The sequence below is a fragment of the Syngnathus floridae genome, chromosome 7 (assembly GCF_059516105.1).
Source record: "Syngnathus floridae isolate MCC-2025c chromosome 7, RoL_Sflo_1.0, whole genome shotgun sequence".
NCBI lineage: Eukaryota > Metazoa > Chordata > Actinopteri > Syngnathiformes > Syngnathidae > Syngnathus > Syngnathus floridae.
The window spans coordinates 12,955,330-12,977,851 of record NC_142419.1 but is presented as its reverse complement, the minus strand read 5'-3'; the positions used below and the strand labels follow the sequence as shown (position 1 = coordinate 12,977,851).

The following is a 22,522-nucleotide window of genomic DNA, read 5'->3' as shown; positions in this document are numbered from 1 at the left end:
GCTCTCGATTCCACCGTCACTGTACAGCGGTGTACAGACAAATCTGATAAGGATGATCCACATATCAGCTGCAGACTTCGGAGCTGCTGACCAAGATGAAAATGGGCCTCTCAGAGGAATGGCTTTTATCTGGGACAGCAACCTTTGAGATGGCACTCAGTGCATTTCATCGATTTGGCATTCACACTTATCCGTCCATCGAGATAAGCGCCATAATTGTTATCAAGAGGACCTCAGTGCTCCTCCAACCTGCTCATTTCATAATGTTTGTACTGCGATGACAAATGTTGTGCTACATTTTCAACATATGCTTCTAATAATCATAATTTGTCATCCATTTACTTCTTTTATGGACAGACAGGTGTAAAACGATTTTCAAGAACTAATAAATATTTAATTGGCAAATCCACCACTTGATCAGACTCTGGCTGAGGGTCAGAGTTCATTTCATTGTTCCAGCTGACTTCATAATGGAGCACCGTTCTAAAACCAGCAGGGGAGGTTATCTCAGCTGTAAGCAACACTGAGGAGCTCTTCGCTTCCAACCCTATCCACCCCCCACATTATTTCAGATTAATCCGTTCAACCCTTGTGATGATGTTTTTGTCATGGCACATCTGTTGACCTCTGCTTTTAAACTTGGGTCAAAGCTGTGGTTGTGTCATTGTAGGTTGCTTGACTCTATTTGAGTGGGCAAAGCAAGGTCATTCAAAATGAACTCAAATAACCAGAATTACTCTGGATTTTTTTATTATCATCCAATATTCAAATGATTACTAAAAGTCAAAAAATTGTTTTCCAAATAGCCTGCCATGAAGTAAAAGGTGACTATACTATCTTTTTTGTTTATGAGCATCGCCATTTACCTCAAAAGATAAGGAACCTGCCAATACGCAGGTTTTTTTCCGAAGCAAAAACGGGGTGAACAAGGGCATGCAAAGTTTTTTTTTCTATTTTTGGGAACGTCACTACTTGAGATGTCAATCAAACAATAAATCTGTGGGTCTCCTGATTTTACACGCATGTGATTTAGTGAATCATTTCAGACTCAAGGCCAGTCAGTGGGTGTCTAATACTCAAATTGCCCAACAAGTGGAGGTTATTCACCCATTACCCAAAAAGTCAAAGCAGCCACATAAAAAAAAAAAAAAAAACAGGATATGAATCAATGTCAGTGACTCAATCAAACAACAAAAATCAAGCATAGAACAAATGAGTCTCTTATAGTTTGTTTTTCTTATTTACATAACTAGTAGTTTCCTAAGATATGAATTAGTTCGGGTTAGAGTTGGAAATAGCACACACGCGCGCGCGCGTGCACGTGATTAAAATGTAGTGCAATATGAGAAGTGTGCACATTCGGTGGGACACGTACGGTAGCCGTGGTTTCAAGTCCTACGGAAGGTGACGTCATGCTTGAAGGTGAGCTGACGAATTTTTTTGTACACGCCTTGAAAAGATACTCATCTCCCAAATGTAACCAAATAAAAATAGCAGACTGGCGAAGCGCGAGACAGTTTTAACATGTAACCGGTTTTGCATGTACCATTTAAAAACAACAACAACCTGTTAGCGTCAGTCCTCCCCCAGAATCTAGGACAAGTAAAATAGCTGCTTGGTTTTAGGATTATGCGCTGCTATTATATGAGCATTTCTCCCAAAAGATTTGAATGAAACATTTGCCATGAAGCATCCTTCACCTGTCACGTGTGTGACGACGTGTGTGACGAAAATGCTTTTGACATCAGATTTGTTCTCCAAAATTACCGAGGGATCGTCTTTTGCTTCCATAACGCTCATGTCTTGTCTGCTTATAGGTAAAATAACAATTATTATTATTAATTTATTTTCACATAATATAGGCCTTCTTGTGAGCTGTCAGCAGTAGCTATGAGTAGCTTGAAGAATCCAGAGTCTGATCACTCTGAAGAAGGTAGGCACTGTGTAAGCATATTCTATGCCTAAACATTCAATCCAATTACTCCATGTTAGACACATATGTGTCCATTTTGGGGCTGGCTGAATCCGATAACTGTCCACAGGTCGATATTAATTCCTGTTATTTCTATCAGATATCAGGGTGTATGCACGGGACATAGGAATTGATCCAGAGAATGAGCCAGAGCTTTTGTATCTAGCTAAGGAAGCTATATTTGCCCATCTGCCCCCAGGATGGACTGAAAGGTAAGTGATGCAGGCCTCCATTTTGACTTCTTTATGGTTTTTCCATAAGTGACTTATGTTTGTTTATTTATTTAGCACTTTTCCACCTGCAAAGTACCTGCTGCTAATTAGTGGTTAGATGATGACGTCAAGATATTGCATATTCGATTAACACACCTGTTAAGTGCGCCAGTGGATGACTGACCCGGGCTTAGATGATACAAAACTGTCAGCCATTTTGATGTGGCAATATTTAGAAAGATGGAGCGACATTCATGTCAGCATTCACGGTTTGACCTGTTTATAATACAACTTTACCACCATCTTGTGGCATCGGTGCCAAGGAACTACTCGTTGAAGTGAGTTGAGAAACTGTTATGCTTTGGCGTCCCCTTGTGCCTTCTACCTGTATGTACAGGGAATTCTAAACATTTTAGGGAAACCTCAATTAAAGAGGATTGCCATTTGGCTTCTATGAATAATAAGGGTTCACTAACTATGATGATGTGCTTATGAATGTACCTGAGTGTGCCATGGACTTTTTTTGCTGTTTATTTTATAATTTGGTTCTTCAATGTGCCAATTAAGTTCTACTCTTGACTCCAACTGATTTTACCCCTACAGCTATGATGAGAGTGGAAAGCCAATATTTCACAACCACTATTTGCAGACAACCACGAATGAACACCCCTGTAAAGTGCAGTACCGTAAAATGGTGGCTCAGGAACGTGAGCGTATCCAGCGCACCGGTGCAATCCAACTGGACAGAAAAGAGGCTGAGGAGACTAATAATACACACGCAGTGAGTGGCTTAAAGATAAATACCCCCGCCATTCCACCCACAAGGGTGAGACGGAGTCTCTCCCATCTGACTAATGGTGTATATATATATTTGGAATCACACAAATTGCTGTCCTTCAGCTCTTTGTCCAGTTGACAGATCTCTGACTCCATCCAATGTAGTAAGCATCTAGATTCTAGGGTGACAATGACCTGAAATAAATTCATATTTGTCTGACCCTATTTTTTAATTGATTCCTGCTCTCCTGTTAAATTCCTCCTTCGACTTGGTTCTATCCTTCACCAGATCGCAAGCAAATATTGTGCTTCTTCCTTTTTTAGGCACGTTTCTTCAGTGGATTCTTAAGTTTAATAAGCTGCAAGTGTGATGAATCAACATCCTTGACACTGATCAGCTTTGACGACGATGTCATCTTCTCAGAAAAGGAGGTACATTAACACACGTGTACACTTGTCACGTCTTAAGATTTCAGATGAAATTTTGCTGTCATGTAGAATTATATAATGTGTGTTGAAGTTAAATTGTTTTATTCATCTGCATGTGTGTGTTGCTTTAACATGTGTGCACTTGTGACCACATCTAGTACTCTGGGGGCACTGTTAGTGACGGTCTAGCAGAGAAGTTGGAAATCCTTCTTGATAAGGCCCATTCTTGGGACCAGAGTAGCGGCTCGCCACTGCAACAGGTGCATGAACTTGGTTCTAGCCAATGTTATCCTGTGTTTTCTCAGGGTGCTCAAAAAAAACTTCAAACTTCAGCTTAAAATGCAGAGAATTTGGTTGTACATGTGAATAATAAAGCTCATTTATATATATGGTTATACATTTATCTATAATCCACTCATTGTGACCCTTAATGGCTTAGTGTTGACTTGTGAGATTTTGCTAAATTATTTTAACTTATTCCACACTTTTCCGCTCTTTCAAGGCATGTAGTATATAATCTTTCATTATTGTCTTTTCTAATTAAATAATAAGCTGTCTAGCGGATTTCCGATCTCCGACAATTCTATTTACTGTGATAGTCAGCTGGAGACGGATGAAAAAGATGAGGAGACTGATACTGATAAGAGGTTTGTTTTGGTTTTTCATTTTGTTTCATGATGTCATTAATGTTATAAACAGACAATAAAAATCATTTGATAAGTCCTAAAATTTTCCTAACTATTTTACAATGTTAGCTCTGACAGAACAGAATTACTTGGACTCGTCTTCATTATGATGTCACGTGTGTGTGTCACTTTTGACCTTTATTTTTTTATTTATTGGTTTATTTATTAGTTTATTTATTGGTTTATTTATTTTATTGTTTGGTAATACAACTTAAATTGATTTACACCTCTCGTTCAATACTTCTTCAGCCCAGATGAATCAGGAAATGACTCCTCTGGTGAGTATTACAATAGTGGATCATAAACTAGAACACAATCAGAGCACTGATGCTGTTTGTGACCCAGCAGCCAAAGAGGACCAGGAGAAAGACATTTTGAATAAACCTGGAGTAAGTAACTGATAAATAATGATTTTATCAAATATGTGTAAAATTTGCCGATGGCGAGTGTAGTATTTCGTCAAAAGTTTTTTAATCGACAGTTGAATCCATTTCAATCTACTCCAAAACACAATAAGGTGGTCCATTGAAAATTTTTGCTTTGTCAGCGTTCTTTTTACAGAGGATTCTTGAGTGTTTTAGGCTTTGGGAAGGGTGAATGTTTTTTCTATGCACCTTCAAGAAGTGATCATAAAGACAATGACATCTCTGCAAAAGAGGTAACCGTATATCACAATTGCTCATTGAATATAATTGCTTCAGTTGTTGGCAGAACTACTTTTTTGATAGTGAAACAAACTTTTTTTTTGTGCGAGTGTACAATTCTGTACACTTGCTGCTGATAGTTGGCTGTAACAAATGTTTTTCCAGCAAAACTTGAATGTTCTGTGCATATTTTATTTTGTCAGGGTTTCTTTCGCAGTGGATTCTTGAGTATTATGCATACCAGGGAAGATGATCAAGTAGATATTGGTCTCATGGCTGAAAAGGAAGTGAGCAACACCAGTAGATGAATAGCAAAACAAAATAGTTGCAGGGGCTCTCCTGAGATCTTGTTGACTTGATAGTGTTGAATTAAAAGTTTGCTTTTTGTCCTATTTGTGTCCTGAAGAATCCTCTTTGCTTTGACTATCTGCTAGAGATGGATGTCAAAGAACGGGCAGATCAGGTGACTGAGGCTCCCAAAAGGTTTGTCTTGTGATCTTTTTGTTTTTGTTTTCTAGAATATTCTGTTACAGTATTTCTAGAAAATAGTGACTGATCGAATTTGTGGTTAAATTTTTAAAAGCAATTCCCCACTCTTCTTATCGCTGCCTGCAGCCAAGCAGAATCAAGAAATGAGTCATCAAGCAAATACATCTGGAGTAAACCAAAGGATGGATACAACACAGGCACTTTTGATATTGAGGGTTCAGATGATGAGGAAGAAGACTCACCCTTAACAGTTAGTGGCTGATGGTTAAAGTATTAGTTTAAGTTTAGTGCAATGGCAATATAGATACTGTGTTTCAGTTCATTTGCTTCCACAAAGATTTTTTTTTCTTCTTCATTGCTTGTTTGTTTTCATTTTATTTTGAGAGGGTGGATTAAGATGTAATGTACATGTTTGTGTTTGTATTTGTACCGTAGGACTCAGAAGTGGCCATCAGGGTTATAGATCCAGCAGAGGAGATAACTGAGCTTGAGGTCCAGTCTGACGACCAAAGTCCAGAATCACCAGAGCAGGAGGTATAAATGAATGAATTAATTAATGATTAATCAAAACTTGATCATTATTTTGTTCTTGTTGTGTTTTCAGGTTTCAGAAAGAGTTTTGGACAGCAGTGATTCTGTTTTTGAGACAGAGACTAGTAGTAAGAGGTTTGTTCTTCTAAATTCAATCATGAAAGCAACTATTAGCCTAAAAACATCAAATCAATCACAATCGGACTGTTCTGATTATCTAAGAACACTTTACGCCTTTTAGCTGAGCTGGCTTCATCACTTTGTGTTAAATGCAATAAGTTGTCATTTTCAAAGAAATGACATGAAAACTCCAAAATTACAAAATAAAATACAATTTCAGAGCGCTATCTGTGTTTTTTTGTGTGTTTTTGTACTATTGTCCTCCCTGTAGCCAAGACGAGTCGGGGAACGACTCCTCTGTTGAAGATGAGGACATCCAGTGCGGTGTTACTTGTGGGCGCTCACTAGCTAAGCACAAAGAAGACTTCCCCAAAACAAGTGATGTGAGTGGATGTTTGAGCACATGAACGTGTGTCAAAGTCTCTGTGGAGTAATTTACATTGGCTGTATTTGATCACGCACTAACTTATTTTAGGAACAATCACCAACAGTCATATTTTTTGGAACATATCAGTAGTCACAGCAATCACATTTCACGCCAATAATGTTGTCGTCTACTTTGAAAAGTTTGGAAATGGGCTGAAATTTAATTGACCACATGTAGAAAACCCAATCTCCACATAAGAATGTCCGAGTGCTAACCTCCAATACACTGTGAAGCGCTCTCTAAAACACAAGACTTAAAATATTAAATGTGTCCAAACTTCTTACCAGGTGTATATTTATGAATTACCTTGTCAACAGGTAGCACCTAAGGAACTGCTGAGAAAGACGGAAGAGGAGAAGGAGGAGGAGATGGAGCTGTTTGAAAGGGAGATGGAGAAAAAAATACAACTCCGGAAGGAGATCTTTCTGGATGTTGAGCAATCAAAATGGCAAAAAGAGTTGAGTACACTCTTTTGCCAGGAGGAACTGATGAGAGATGAAGATGGGCCAGCGGAGCAGTCAAAGAGGGAAAAGGAAATTATGTTGCGTCACCATCTAGACCAGTTGAGCAAAGAGGAAGAGGAGGAAATGGAGGAATTGAGGATAGAGAAAGACAAACAAATGTGGCAACAAAATGAGGCGATAAGGAGAGAAGATAAGTTAATGAGGGACAAGGAGACAAGTGTACGGCTTCACCAGGAAGCATCGAGCATGAAAGAGGAGGAGATTTATCAATTTGAAATTGAAATGAAGACAACACATCTCCACAAGGAGAAACTCCTTACGGATTGTCAGGAGAAGCTTTTGAAAAATAAAGAGGAGGAAGCAGAGCAGTTCAAATGGAAACTGGAGATGCAAATGCTTCCCTGCCAGAAGGAAGAGGAGATAGAGCAATTGAGGCACATCCAGGAGGTACGGACTAGTCGACAAAAGGAGGAGCTGATAAGCGAGGAAGAGGAAGAGATTGCTCGATTGATGACGGAAAAAGAGACAAGAGTCTGTCGACAAAAGGTGGAGTTGAGGAAAGAGGAAGAGGAAGAAGTGGAGAGATTGAAGCACGCAAAGAAAATGAGACTTCGTCACCGCCGGGAAGAACTGAGAAAAGGGGAAGAGGAGGAGGAGGAATGGTTGAAGAAGGAAATCGACATGAGGAAATGTTTCTTTGAAGAGGAGCTCAATCGAGCTCAAAGGGAGGCAGAGCAGTTAATGATGCAAAAGCAGATGAAGCGGCAATTCTGCCTCGAAGTGCTCAGGAAAGAGGAAGTGGAGCAAGCAGAGCAGTTGAAGAGGGAAAAGGAGACACGGATGTTTCAACAAAAGGAGGAGCTGATGGAAGAGGAAATGGAGGAGGTGGCGCTCTTGAAGAAGGAGGTGGATGAAAGAATCCGTCGCTACCTGGAAGAGCTGAGATGTGAGGAAGAAGAAGAAGCACAGCAACTGAAGCGGGAGAAGGAGATGAGAATGCAGCACCACCTGGAGGGGCTCCAGAGAGAGGAGGAGGAGCAGGCAGACGTTTTGAAGAAGGAGAAGAATGTTCGATTTCATCTAAGCCAGGAACAGCAGCTGAGAGAAAAGCAGGTGGAGGAGGAGAGGTTGAAAAATGACATTGAAAGGAGCAAACGTCTTCATGAAGAGGAGCTTCGCAGGGAGGAAGACGAGGCTCAGCAAAGGAAAAGGGAAAGGGCCATGAGAACACACTTACGACAGCAAGAGGAACTCAAGAGACATGAAGAGGAGCAAACGACGAGAGACAAAATGATGCAGCTGCACCAAGAGGAAATGAGGAGAGAAGAAGAAGAGAACGAGCAGTTGATGCGGGAAAATGATTTGAGGAACTCTCTCTTAACCGATCAACTTAGCAGAGAGGACGAAGAGGAGGAGGTTGCGTGGCTAAGGAGGGGCAAAGAGATGAGGATCAGGCTTTATCAGGAGAGGCTGAGAAGAGAGGAAGAGGACGAGGTGGAATCTTTCAAGAGAAAACAAATGACCAGAATGTGCCTTCACCAGGAGATGCTTAAAAGAGAAGAAGAAAAAGAAGTGGAGCAGCTACAGAGGGAAAGACAGACGAGAATGAGTGTCTTCCAAGAAGAACTGAGAAGACAAGAGGTGAATGAGTTGGAGAAATTATGGAGGGAAATGACAGAGAGATCACATCACCTCCTGGAGGGGTTGCAAGAAGAGGAAAAACCTTTGATCATGGAAAGCGCTGGGCAAAAAAATATTCAGTCTAGCAGTGAGGGAAAGAAGGCAAAACGGCTAAAGGGACAGAACAAGGAGAGAAGGTTGGAGAAGGCCAAATCATGGCCTCGCAGGAAAGAGCACAGCACAAAGAAAGAAGCAAAAGGGCTTTTTAGGAGAGAGATGGAGAGACCAAAGAAGGACCGTGGAGAGGAACTGGAAAGCGACAATGAGGCAGACAAATCGAAGAGAGAGATGACACAATCATGGATAAGCCTGGAGTTGAGCACAGAAGGAGAAGTGGAAGGGCAATTTGCAAAGAAGATAGATTCAAGAACAATGTGCCATGGAGAGGAGAAAGAAAGGACACAATCGTGGCTAACCCAGGAGTCAAGCACAGAAGAAGAAGTGGCGTGGAACTTTCCAAGGAAGATGGAGTCAAGAACAATGCTCCATGGAGACGAGACGGCGGTGACACAGTCGTGGCCAAGCCAGGAGTCCAGCACAGAGGAAGAAGTGGAAGTGCACTATGTAAGGCACATTGGGGCAAAAACAAGACTCCGTGGGGGAAGACTAAGAAGTCAAGATGAGGAAGTCGGCTTCTGGGAAAGAGAGAGCAGAGTGCCGCTCCGCCACGAGATGAGAGAAGATGAGTTTGAAAGATTTAGGAGAGAGAAGACGAGATCGTGGCCCTGCAGGAAGGAGCACGGCACAAGGGAAGGAGTGAAAGGGCTCTTCATAGGGGGAACGGAGACGCAAACAAGTCTCCATAAAGAGGGCTCCAGAAGTGAAGATGATGAGGGAGAGCTCTTCAACAAGGAGAAGATCGTATCGTTGGTCCGCCAGGTGGAGCTGAGGAGAGAAGAGGATGAGGCACAACAGTTGGAGCGAAAGAAGACAAAAACATGGCCTCGTATGAAGGAGCGCAGCGCAAAGAAAGAAGCAAAAGAGCTCTTTAGGAGGGAGATCGAGAGAAAGAGAATGCTCCGTGAAGATGAGTCGAGAAGTGAGGATGAGCAGGAAAAGGGGCAGATGCAGCTCCATCTGAAGAAGGTGATGAGGAAAGAGGATAAGGAACAGCAGTTTGAGAGAGAGAAGGCAAAATCGTGGCCACGCAGGAAGGAGAAGTTTAAGGGGGAACTCTCTAAAGATGAACTGAGAAATGAGGATGAAGAGGAAGGGAGCTTGGGAACGGGGCTGAGAATGTCGCTCAGCGAGGGGGAATTGAAGGAGATTGAGGATGAGGCAGAACGTCCAGAGAAAGAGAAGACAAAATCAGGGATTTGCACAGAGGAAGATATCAAAATTAGATTGATAAAAAAAATTGAAACACAAACAAGTTTCCATGAAGATGAAGTGGCGGATGAGGAAGATGAGATATGGTGCTCCTCAGGAGATGAGGAAAAGGAAGGCCCGGTGGGGAGTCAGAAGCAGGTAGAAAGGTCAAGACAGGAAAATAAAACGCATGTCCAGCAGGAGGTAAGAAAAGATGATGCGGAAGAGGAGGATTTTTTAAAAAGGCAAAAACAAAGAAGGATTTTTCTTATCGCTGAAAAACTGAAGCAAGAGGAAGAAGAGGAAGTGGAGAAGTTACAAAGAGAAAAGGACACAAGAATGCGCCAGTACAAAGAGAAGCTCCGAAGAGATGAAGAAATTGAGGCAGACAATTTAAAGAGAGCAAAGGAGCAGAGAATTTGTCTCCTTTTGGAAGAACTGAAGCAAGAGGAAGAGGAGGAGGCAGAGAGGCTGAAGAGAGACAAAGAGATGCGAATGAGTCTCCTACATGAGAAGATGCAGAGTGAGGTTGAAGATGGGCAATCCAAGTGGGGAAATGAGGGAAGAACTTGGCTCCACCAGGAGGAACAGAACAAGCACGGAGAGAAGGAGAAAAGGACTCGAGAGGACCTGAGGAAAGAGGACAAGGAGGCAGCAGAGGAAACGGCCCAGGTCAGACAATCAAGGAACGAAAAAGAGAAGACATCTCATATCCAGGAGGAGGTTCAGGTTCAGAGAACACGTCACAGCCAGGAAACATCGAGGAACGCCGAAGACGACGAGTTCAAAATGGAGGAGAAGCGAACGCATTACTCTCAAGATAATCTGAAGACAGAGGAGGATAACGACGCAGAGCGGTTAAAGGTCAAAAGTGAGAATAGAATGGATTGTCTCCAGGATGAGCTGAAGAGAGAAACAGAGGAGTTGATCAACAAATTGAAGGCTGAGAAGCAGAAGAGAATGCGGCTCCGACAAATAAACCAGTGGGGGGAAACTGAGGAGAGAAAACTCAAGACTGAGTACAAGGAAAGGCTGAAGTAGGAGAATTGTATTTGTTCTATGAACATTTATTTGTGTAAGGCATTCATTATCGTTTTTTTTACAAGTATCAAGATGTTTAATCGATTGCTCACATACAGGGCTTTGCGGCAGTATCTCCTGGTCAAGAGAAGACATGAGGAGACCCTGTTGGACAAAATGTTTGAGGAGAAGGAGAAATTAACAGAATCTGCCTGGATGGACAGAGATGAAGATCAATTACAGTTCAGGTTTGGCATACATTTTCACACAAAACAGTGCAAAGGAAAGGCTGAGAAAATTGATGACGTGTGACCACGCTTGGGTTCAGGCAGGACCGTAAAGCTGCCATCAGAGCGCTTTGCCTCGCAATCGAAGACGAACGGGAAGCTGAAAATGACAACATGAAGGCTGAAAGGAGGCAATTCTTTGAGCGCATTAAGGCGGAGCCAGAAGAGGACCTGCATGAACTGAGAACCAGATTTCAGGAAGACAGGACAGAGAACTTGACCTGTTTAAATCCAGAGGTATGGTACCTGTTAAATACTTTCATCTTTTTGTCTTAAAAACATGTCTGATCAATAAATAACCTATAGCCAAGTTATCTTTGAAATGGTATTGAAATGTCCAATGGGGTAAACCAAGCAATTTCCTGATTTAGATTGTCTCTCAGCATGCACGAGAGAAGAGTTTCAACCCAGGGTTCCATAGCACTTTATCACCAACGAATGGGCCAGGTAGTATTGTTCTTATTACACTTTTTATTGACAACCCAAAATACTAAGTACAATACAACTTTAACTGTCTCTTATTTCTTATCCATAGCTCCGGAGCCCCAACACGAGATATTTAGTGCTTTCAGATCAACTTCTCAGAGGACCAAAACTGCATATCCCTCACCCTTTAGGCTAACTCTGGCAGCTCCCCATCTCAGGAACACCACACCTACCTACAGCACCACTCATCCCTCATTGGCGACCTCAGAGTCCCTGCTCAGTCACGCAAAAGCAGCACTGCCTGCAAACCCCTTCATCACCACATCCTTGAAAGAAACATACATGATGAATCCTTCTGTTGGCTATTGTAGTCAGCTGGGCCTGAATAGATTCAATGAGATCACGGTTTATCGTTTCCAAAGACAAAATTCACAATGGACTGCTTCTCCACTGTGAAGGCATTCTTATTAGTAGTTGATGCAGTACATACATTTTATCCTGCAAAACTCTTTCTGTAGAATATCAATCTGGTGAAGTCAAAAATAGCCAATAAATGCATTATTTCTCTCAAATCAGAGATTCCAGAAGCAGTAGGAAAACAAATATTTAATCTTATCTAAAATTATAAAAGTGCCTTAATATATTAGAATGATAGAAAGGTGTATTTGTTTCAGTAGGGTCTATTAATTAAAAAAGTAAAACTCGTATGAAAAAAACAGTCATCCTTTTCAGAAAAAAACCCCATGACACAATTTCTAGATTCAACACAGAAATAATCCAAATGCTGATTTCTACCTAAATTCTGGATTTTAATTGCTTATTATTTGTAAGCATAATGTTTAAAACAATATTATTGCAATCATTTACTCCGTGACGATTCTACATATATAAATTTCACGTTTTTTTTTTAACATCTACTAAAATAAGTTAATAAAACTATGCGTTTAGTGACTGAACATCTATTGTGACCAAAGTGGAGGAGCGATTGGACGTGCGATGGACAAAACCTTTCCGTTTCTCCCCACTTGAAAGAGACATTCTATGACGGACTGACAACCTTTGTGACGACACCGTGACGAAATAGATTGACTTAAGCCAAGTTTCCCGAAAAGATTCTCGCTGTCTTCGCCATAAATGGAATGCGTTCGTAATTGTTGTCGCCCGTTTTAAATGTCAAGCTGAGTAACACAAATACCGACTAGTTTGTAAACCCTGCAAGGCAACATGTCTGCAGCAGTCATGCACGGCACGGAGGTCGTCGAGGAACGCAGTGAGGACAAATTTGAATTCTCTGAAAAGGGTAAACACTTTTTCTAATCAGTTGTCCAGATGTAATTTCCCAACTGATTTTTTTTTTCTCCACCAGAGCTCAAGGAATATGCGCAAGACATTGGAATTGATCCAGAAAAAGAGCCAGAGCTTATGTGGCTTGCGAAGAAAGCCATGGTTACCCAACTACCGACAGGATGGTTAGAACGGTAAATCACTAAAAATAATAAAATATATATGAAAGGCATATGTAAAATAAATAAATAAATAAATAAATTAAAAAAAACTTGACCAAAGCCCCAAATGTTCACAAGTATTCGCCGTTCAAGGAGATATCAGCTTTATGTGAATGTATAAATTGGAGCTTGTGATCTTTGTTTTGACTTAAATCTTCTGACTTGATACTTGCAGTGAGGATGAGAGTGGAAAAATGTCCTACTACAACTGCCAATTAGACACATCCATTCGGGAACATCCCTGCAAAGCGCGCTACTGTCAGCTGGTGGTTCAAGAGCGCGAGCGTCTCCTCAATTCAGCTGTTGATGGGATGCCTCTTGTGAAGAATAAAAAAGTGAAGGAAAAACTGGAGGTAAAGTAAAGGACGAACGAATCACTCAAAACAGGAGTAAGTTGATGCTACCAAACAGAATTTTAATGAAGCGAAGATGTATAAAATGTAAAACCGAATGCCACTGCTTACCTAATCCTTTCTAACCTATAGTCAATTGAATAGTTCCCACAATTTAAGAATTTAAGGATATTATCTACGATCCATAATAACATCCAAGACTCAAGACATAATCAAGTAATAGAACTGGCTTTTTATGCCATCTTTAACCTACATAAGGTATTTTTGTATGTGGTTACACCTTAGATCTCAAGGGACACTGATCTAGAACCAGCAGAAGAAAGTATTAGCATGGCTAGTTCTGTGGACCGCGGTTGCAATTCACCACAGCAACAGGTACGTCCCTGCGCACGACATGCCTACTTTGGTTATGTCTGTCATAATTTTGTCAAAATTGTTTCCGTCTCTCTTGTAAAGCTATCGGGAGAGTTTTTCAGCTGTGATCTTTTAGAGAGAGTAGTTGAAGAGGAGCATGAAGTGAAGAATAAGAACATCACAGCAGCTGAAAGGTTTGTAGGAATATTATTATAACATGTGGTCATATTTCTAAAATTACTGTTTCAACTTCACAAAAATATGCCATTTTGTTTTTGTCTAGTTACCTTGAATGTGCAGCAACCAAAGGTGGACTGCAAATCCTTGAGGAGCACCCAGATGAAGAATTTGAGTTCTCTGAACAAGGTACAAAATCTGTTGCCCATAATCAAACCTACCTTTTAAATGCATTAACTTAACTTTGTGCTACAAGACTAAATATCGGTCTTAATTTGCAATTCAAGACGCTGGCACTCACTCTTATAATATTCTATGCTAATATTCCGACGGTCTTTGTTGCTTTGTTTTTCCACTACCTCATCAGGCATCAAGGAATATGCTCAGGATATGGGCATCGATCCAGAGAAAGAACCTGGCCTGATGTATCTGGCCAAGGAGGCCATGTTTGCCCGACTTCCTCCAGATTGGATTTCTTTGAAAGTGTAATTGCGCTTTTAAAAAATAAATGACACATCTTTCACCATAGCTTGTGAAAATAACCCACCAAACACACCCAAGATGCATAACTTATTGCTAGTACAGTAATTCATAAAAAATGCTGACTATACATCTCCACAGCCTGGAAAGTGAGGATATTTTCTATTACAACTACCATTCAGCCACATCTACATGGGAACATCCTTGCGATGCGCACTACCGCAAATTGGTGGCTCAGGAGCGTGAGCGCTTACAGCAGGCTGCTCTCTTGGCATCGGAAGGCCAACAACACACGGAGAAAACAAACAGCGTAAGTGTGAACCTTTTAACCCATGCTTGTATGACCAATTGTTTTTAAACTGTATATTCCACCTTTAACTTTGAAGGGATAAATACACGTGGGTTATTACAGTCCAATTTTTTTTTTTTTTGCAAAAAGCACCTTTTAAGACAATGTCAAGGTACTAACTACATGTGTGCAAAAAAGGATTGCAGAGGCGCTGATGCTGACTCAACTGAGGAGAGGACCAAGCCAGAAGTGATCGATCATGACAACCACAGTATTGAAACGACACTGCAACAGGTACGTGCGCAGTTTGCCACTCACCAAACCAAATAACAAATCTTGCATCGCATTTATCAGAGGTGACAGATCCAGGTCCAGAAAGTGGAAACCAGGAGCTCACTAGCTTCCAAGAGCTCGATCACCTGCTAACTCGGTTGATAAGAAGCACTTGTGGCTAAAGCCAAACTGTGGCAGGGTTTTACTTTATGTACCTGGATTTGACACTCTTGACATCTACCGACTATTCCAATTGTTTTCCAGAAACCCTTAACTGAAAAGTTGTTTTATCCTGTTTTCTGTCTCGAAGCAACGAGCAGAGTTTGGTGAGTCTGGCAGCTGGATTTGTGACAGTCGACTGGAGACTGATGCAAAAGAAAAATGGGACAGTGATGGTACCAAGAGGTTTGCTTACTCTTACGTTACTCCTGGGGAACTATATCAGTGATAAAATTCATTGTACTTTTCGATTCCAGACTGGTTCAGTCATTTATTATTGTTTCCTATTCAAACAGAAGGTAATGTAACCCTTCCTTTATTAGCTACCTTGTGTCTGGAGCAAGCACAAGCAGTCTACCAACCCACGAAGAGCACAAGGATGAAGAACTTTCTGAGGAAGGTACACGCTACAATGATCAACATTAAAAACTTAGGGCACTTAATTTAACAGCTTTCTTAGGGGAAAAGTTGATTTCAAGTGCTTTTTGATATTATTTTGTCATGTCATCAAATCATTAGCAACGAAATAGAATATTAGTTCTTCATGCTCTATTGGATGGATCTGAAAGGAAAGCAGTGGGGTGTTACATTATAACAAATTCTCAATTTCCATGTATCTCTTTAATTTGCTTTTCAGAGATTATGCAATATGCTCGTGACATAGGCATAGATCCAGAGAGAGAGCCAGAGCTTATGTGGCTTGCCAAGGAGGCCATAGATGAAAAACTGCCTCCGGGATGGTTAGAGCGGTAAGACAAGATGCACAATCAGGAAAAGATTGAGTTTTTTTTTTTTTTTTGTTACGACAGTAATTTTGCATGTAGCACTTTTTCTGAAATTCATAACTTTTGGAATTTAGGAAAATTAATTTTGTACACCTTTTAAAAGGACAAATATTTCGATAGTTTCATGTTAATATGATTGTTTTATGTTAAATAGTACCTAAACGTTGGAAAATGATAATATGGGCAACCATTGCCACAATGAGTTCATCTAGCAGGTTGTGGACTACAGTATTTGTTTTATACTACCATGGAAAAGACCTGTTCATGTACTCTCTTGTGACTTGATCCCTCCAGAGAAGATGAAAGTGGAAACATTTACTTCCACAACTGCCAATTAGACACGTGCATTTGGGAACACCCTTCAAAAATGCACTACAGTCAGCTGGTGGTTCAGGAGCGTGAGCGTATCCAGCGCGCCGCTGTCGATGGGCCCTCTGTGGTAAAGAAGAGCAAGAAGAAAGTCAAAGAAAAAAAGGAGGCAAATAAAAGGGGGAAGGTAACACTCAAAATTAGCACACACAAAATTGGTTTCCAGACAAAGCAAAGTTTGTCTGCTTGATTTGATTTGAAAAAGTGCACCATATGTTTTTGGATTTCTCTCTGCGCATGTACAGAAGAAGAATTCACGAAGTATTCGTGTGGATTCATCTGAAGAAATTTCAAAGACTATTTCGGAAACAGTACAGCAGCAGGTGCGTGTTTCCTATTCGCTCATTTTCATTGAGCTGTATCAAAGCTTGATATGTCAGTGACTAAACAACAGGTTATTTTGTTTTGTCTCCAAAAGATGTTGGGAGACCTGCAGGATTCCCATATTTTGGCAAAAGATATTGAAAAGGTGCGCAGTGAAGAAGAAAAATGTGAGAAGGCTGAGATTCAGAAGAGGTACGTAAAGTGTACCATTAACATTTTTGGATGTAGTCAAACCTAAAGAATTCCTGAAGTACTATACCATTGACTGTTCTTTTGTTTAAAAATAATAACCTCAATAACCTGGTATTCTATTACCTAGGCCTTCAAAGTTTGAGAGCACAGTGGAAGAAAACCAAAACTATCAAATCAACTCGGAAGAGGAGACGAGTGAGAGGAAGAATGAAAACGAAAAGGGTGATTATAGACAGAAAAATGTCAAGAAAGAGAAAAGAAGCAAGGAAGATGGGAAGGAGGGAACAGATGTCATGAGCAAGGAGACAAAAATCCATCTTCTCCAAAAAGAGAGAGGAGATGAGGGCGAGGTGTGGCACTTGAAGTGTGAAATGGACATACAAAAGCATCTCCCCCACGAAGAACTCGTAAAAAAAGTGGTCAAGAGTTTGACCGGGAACAAAGAGGAAGAAGGTCGACTCCATAAGGAACAACTTAAGAAAGAGGAGGAGGAGATGAAGCTCTTGAAAAAGGAGACAGCGTTGCGGATCTCCTGCTACCTCGAGCAGCTGAAGAGAGAGGAAGAGATAGAGGCAGAGCGCTTAGTAAAGGAAAAGGAAACGAGAACTCATCAATATCAGATGGAGCTGAAAAGAAAGGAACAGGAGGAGATGGAGCGCTTAAAGAAGGAGATGGAAAGTAGAATATCGCTCTATAAGGAGGAACTGAGTACGGAAGAAGAGAAGAAGGTGGAACATTTCAAAAAGGAAAGGGAGAGGAGAAGACATTTGTGGCAGGAGAAGTGTAGGAAGGAAGGGGAGGAGGAAGAGTTAAGAAGACAGCTCCACTTGGAGAAACTGAAGAAAGCGGAGGAGGAAGAAGTTGCACAGTTTAAGAGGGAAAAAGAAAAGAGGATGTGCTTCCTCAAAAAAGCAGAGGATGAAGAAGTGGAAGAGTTCATGAGAGAGAAAGAGATGAGAACAAGTCTCCGTCTGGAGGAAAGGAAGAAAGAGGAGGAGGAGGAAGCGAATAACTTCAAACGGGACAAGGAGGCCAGAATGCATCTTTTTCATCAAAAGATGATACAAGAGGAAGAGGAGGAGAAAGAACGCTTGATGAAGGAAAAGGAGGAGCAAATTCGTTTTCACCGGGAGGAGGTGAGGAGAGAGGAAGAGGAAGAGTTGGAGCGATTAGAGGCAGAGAAAGAGGCAAGGATGTCTCAGCACCGGGAACAGCAAAGAAGAGAGGAAGAGGAGGAACAAATGCTAAGGGAAGAGGAGGAGGAAGAGAAGATAACCAAGGACAAGGAGAAGAAAATGGAGAAGCTGAGGAGAGAGGAAGAGGAGGAACTCCAGCGGTTGAAACAAGAGAAGGAGTCGCGAGTGCATCTCTGCCACGCAGAGCTGATTCGAGAAGAAGAGGCAGAGGTGAAGGTCTTGAAGACTGAGAAGGAGGCAAGGATGCAAGATCGCCAACAGGAGCTGAGAAGAGAGGAAGAGGCGCTGGTTGAGGAGTTGAAGAGGGAGGAGACCAGGATAAAAATGGAGATCACCCTCTGCAAGGAGAAGTTAAGGCGAGAACAAGACGAGGCGGCCGACTTAAGAACAAAAATGGAAATGAGAATGTGCTCGTTCCGGGAAGAGCTGATGAAAGAGGAAGACGAGGAGGCGAAGAAGTTGAAGACTGAAATTGAGATGAGAATTCAACTGCACCAGGAGAAGCTGAGGAGAGAGGAGGAGGAGAAGGCAGAGCAGTTGAAGAGCGAGCTGGAGGAAAGAATGTCCGACCACCGGGATAGACTCGCCAGAGAGGAAGAGAAAGAGCTTGAGCAACTGAACGCGCAAAAGAAAGTAAAAATGGAACTCTACCAGGAGAAGCTAAAAAGGGAGGAAAAGGAGGAAGGGGAAGAGTTGAAGGCAGAAAAGGAGGCTCGAATGCGTGCCTGCTGGCAAGAGTTAAAGAAAGCGGAAGAAAAAGAGGTGGAGGAGTTGAAGAGGGAGGGCTCGAGATTAAAGTCAGAGATGGAAAAGAGGTTGCAGCTCTGCCAGGAGACTCTCCGCAAAGAGGAAGAGGAGGAGATGAAGAAGTTGAAGACGGAGAAGGAGACGCGAGTGGGCCTTCGTCGGGACAAGTTGAGAAAAGAGGAAGCGGCGGAGGTCAAGCAGATGAAGACAGCCAAGGAGACGAGGGTACATCGCCGCAGGGCCGAGCTGAAGAAGGAGGAAGAGGAGGCCGCCGAGCAGTTGAAGGCTGAAAAAGACGTCCAAGTGCATCTCAACTGGGAGAAGTTGCGTCGGGTGGAGGAGGAGGAGATGGAGCGCTTCCAACAGGAAATTGAAATGAAAATGCGGCGCTGCCGAGAGGAGCTAAGGCGAGAGGAAGAGGAGGTGGAGAAGTTGAAGGAGGAGGAGAGAACCAAAAAAGAAGAAATGCAAATGAGATTGCGTCTTCGCCAGCAGGAGCTCAGTCGCGAGGAGGAAGACGAGTTGCAGCGTTTGAAGACCGCAAAGGAAGCAAGAATGAACCTCTGCCAGGGAGCGCTGAGGAGAGAGGAAGAAGAGGAGGCTGAGCGTTTGAAAATTGACTTTGAGAAGAGAATGCGTCTTCAACAGCAAGAGCTGATGAGGGAGGAAGAAGAGGAGCTGGAGCGTTTGAAGACGGTGAAGGAGGCAAAAGTCAGACTCTACCTGGAGGAACTCAACAAAGAAGTCAACGAGGAGTTTGAGTGCTTGAAGAAGGAGAAAGAGCGACAGATGCACTTCCACCTGGAGGAGTTGCGGAGAGTGAAGGACGAGGCGGCCGACCGTCTGGAGACCGAGAGGGAGAACCGATTGCAGCTCCACCTGCACGAGCTGAAAAGGAAAGAAGCCGAGGAGGTTGAGCAGTTCATTCTGGAGAAGCAGATGCGATTCAAGACAGAGATGGAGGGAAGAATGAGCGTTTTCGTGGAGGAGCTCCGAAGAGAGGAAGAGGAGAATGCAAAACATTTGAAGAGGAAAAAAGAGATTCGAATCGGCGTTTACCACAATGAACTGCAGAGAGAAGAGGAAGAGGAGGTGGAACGTATGAAGAAGGAGAAAGAAAGTAGAATGTGTCTCTTACGAGAGGAACTGAGGAAGGAGGAAGAAGCGGAGGCACAGCTTCTGAAAAAGGAGAAAGAGGCGAGAACGTGTCAGCAGAAGAATGAGCTGAAGAGAGACAAAGAGGACAAGTTAAAAAGGGAGAAGCTGAAGAAAATGCGTGGCCGGCAGGAAAAGCTGAAGAGAGAGCAAGAAGAAAGCGTCGAGAAGTCGAGGACTGACAAGGAGACACGGTTGCGCTTTTGCCAAGAGGGGGAGAAGATCAAGAGAACATTGGTGTGTCCGGAAGAGCTCATCAAAGAGGAGGATGCAGAGTCACCAGTGAGGGAAAAGGAAAATCAGCCAAGTGAAGAGGCCAGAGCAAAGCTAACTCAGTCAGGCCAAGAAGATCAGGATGAAGGAATAGAGAAAGGGTGGAAAGCAAAAAGTCAACTCCAGAAGATACGAGCAGATGTGGAATGCTTGATGAGTGAGAAGGTGCATGCAGATTATTTGAGACAAGAGACATTGAAGCCATTGTATCTCGATCGAGACAACGGGAGTACGGAGGATGAGGAGAAAGAGAAGACAACACGTCTTTGCCTCGAGGAACTGAGTAAAGAGGAAGAGGAGGAGATGGAGCGGTTGAAAAAGGAAAAAGAGCATCGAACACTTCTCCGCCAGGAGGAGCTGAGGAGACAAGAAAGTGAGGAGGTGCAACGGTTGAAAAGGGAAAAGGCAGCGAGAATTTTTCTCTGCCAGGAGGAGCTCAGGAGTAAAGAAGACGAGAAGGCGCGTTTGTTAAAACAGGAGAAGGAGAGGAAGACGCAGCTCCTCAGGGAGCAGCTGAAGCGAGAGGAGGAGGACGAGGTGGCACGCTTGAGGTGGGAGAAGGAGAAGAGGACACGCCTCCTGCAGGAGAAGCTGTGGCGAGAGGAAGAGGAGGAGCGGTTGAACCGAGAGAAGGAGAAAAGAGCGTGTCTCCGGCAAATGGAGCTGATTCGAGAGGAAGAGGAGGAGCGACTGAAGAAGGAGCGGGAGAAAAGAACACGTCTTCGCCGGGAGGAGCTGACGAAGGAGGAAGAGGAAGAGTTGGAGAGGTTAAAAAGGGAAAAGGAAAAGAGAATGCTTTTACGTCAAGAGGAACTGAAGAAGGAGGAAGAGAGAGAAGCGGAACAGTTCAAAAGGGAAAAGGAGAAAAGAATGCGTCGGCTCCTGGAGGAACTCAAGCGAGAGGAGGAGGAGGAGCGCTTGCAGAAGGAGAAGGAGAAGAGGATACGTCTCTGTCTGGATGAGCTTAGGAGGGAGGAGGAGGTGGAGATGGTCAAGCTAAGGAGGGAAAAAGAGCAGAGAATGCGTCTCTGTCAGGAGAGGCTCAGAAGAGAAGAGGAGGAGGAGATGGAGAAGTTAAAAAGGAAGAAGGAGAAGAGAATGCATCTCCGCCAGGAGGAGCTGAGGAGAGCGGAAGAAGAGGAGTTGGAGCAGGTCAGGAATAAAAAAATGGGCGTCTTCCAACTTGATCAGCGAAGCGAGAAAGACGAGGAGGAGGAGAGAATATCCAGCAAGAAAGAAAAAAAATTGCGGCTTCGTCAAATGAGCCTGAGGGGAGAAGAGGAGAAGAAACTGAAGTTTGAGTACAAGGAAAGGCAGAGGTAGGCTTACAAATTTAATCACGTTTGTGCGGTGCTACTGAAATTGACACTCGTGATGGCAAAATGAAGCTTCATTTTTGCTTCAAGAACCAGTTGTTGTATTTTTAGACTCCTTTGAGGAATGAAAAATGAAAAGATGTCCCCCCCTCGAAAAAAATTATATTCATGATGTTTTCACATAAATTTGAAGTATCAAATGATGTTCCAATCTGTGCACCTGTTAAGGGCTTTGCGCCAGTGTCTGCTGGTCAAGAGGAGAGACGAGGACCCATTGTTGATGTCTGACCAGAAGGAGGAATTAACAGAATGTGCCCACAAGGAGAAAGAAGAGGGCCAACCTAAGATCAGAAGAATGTCAATTTTTTCAAACCTGAGGTTTGTGAAATCGTCGTACTTAGAGACCCACCGCTAAGTTTAATGATGCACAGCGTGCGCAATATTTCACGTTTGCCGATTGTATGTCTCAGAAGCTAGGAGACATGAAGATGAAGGATCTGACCGATACCATCTTCTGTGGGAGTTGTGAAACGATGGCAAGGTAACATGCTTGTGCTAATGAATAAAAGCAGAACATTTAAAAAAATCCCAGGAAATTAAAAAAAACTAAAAAATCCCAGTTTGATTATTCTTCAAAATCCTTCAGGCCTATAATGAATGACAATTATTTATGTATGTCATCTTTTTTTATTAGGCCAGTCCGCCCACATGGTCCAAGTAACAGCATCAGATCTTCTGTGCTTTGTGACCGAAGGTTCAGAAGCACCACACCTGTTCTCAGTAGATCGGTTTTAATGTGTGCGCCTGCGTTTGAAATTGATTCTGTAGGAGCATCTAATGGTAGGAAAATGTTTTTTTTTTTTTGCAACTGCGCAATTGTTGTTGTGGGCCGCTAATTGAATAGCAATGATGGAGTACATGCTCATTTCAGGGTTCAGTTCTCTTAATGTGTGAGGAGTTTTGAAATAGATACATTTTCATGTTTCACAAGGTTCTTGATTTTTGCAGTTTTTAAAAAAACACAACAAATGTCTTTTATGTGC

General features: G+C 42.4%; 1 protein-coding gene across 1 annotated transcript; it reads left to right on the top strand.

The window, feature by feature from the left end:
- Positions 1–1,192: 1,192 nt before the first annotated feature.
- Positions 1,193–22,517, top strand: cep164 (centrosomal protein 164). Its single transcript, XM_088381368.1, has 40 exons — positions 1,193–1,422; positions 1,863–1,933; positions 2,073–2,184; positions 2,788–2,965; positions 3,286–3,393; positions 3,549–3,650; positions 3,943–4,037; positions 4,326–4,354; positions 4,422–4,465; positions 4,624–4,734; positions 4,924–5,007; positions 5,127–5,203; positions 5,336–5,459; positions 5,645–5,743; positions 5,814–5,875; positions 6,132–6,243; positions 6,605–10,776; positions 10,879–11,007; positions 11,088–11,283; positions 11,418–11,493; positions 11,582–11,926; positions 12,692–12,772; positions 12,839–12,950; positions 13,153–13,330; positions 13,616–13,705; positions 13,787–13,878; positions 13,968–14,050; positions 14,229–14,346; positions 14,483–14,651; positions 14,829–14,924; positions 15,214–15,308; positions 15,446–15,522; positions 15,760–15,871; positions 16,202–16,403; positions 16,522–16,599; positions 16,695–16,792; positions 16,920–21,482; positions 21,708–21,857; positions 21,950–22,020; positions 22,174–22,517. Exons 2-39 carry the CDS (start codon positions 1,891–1,893, stop codon positions 21,954–21,956), a joined length of 12,699 nt encoding a protein of 4,232 aa, XP_088237494.1. The 5' UTR covers positions 1,193–1,422; positions 1,863–1,890; the 3' UTR covers positions 21,957–22,020; positions 22,174–22,517.
- Positions 22,518–22,522: the final 5 nt, after the last annotated feature.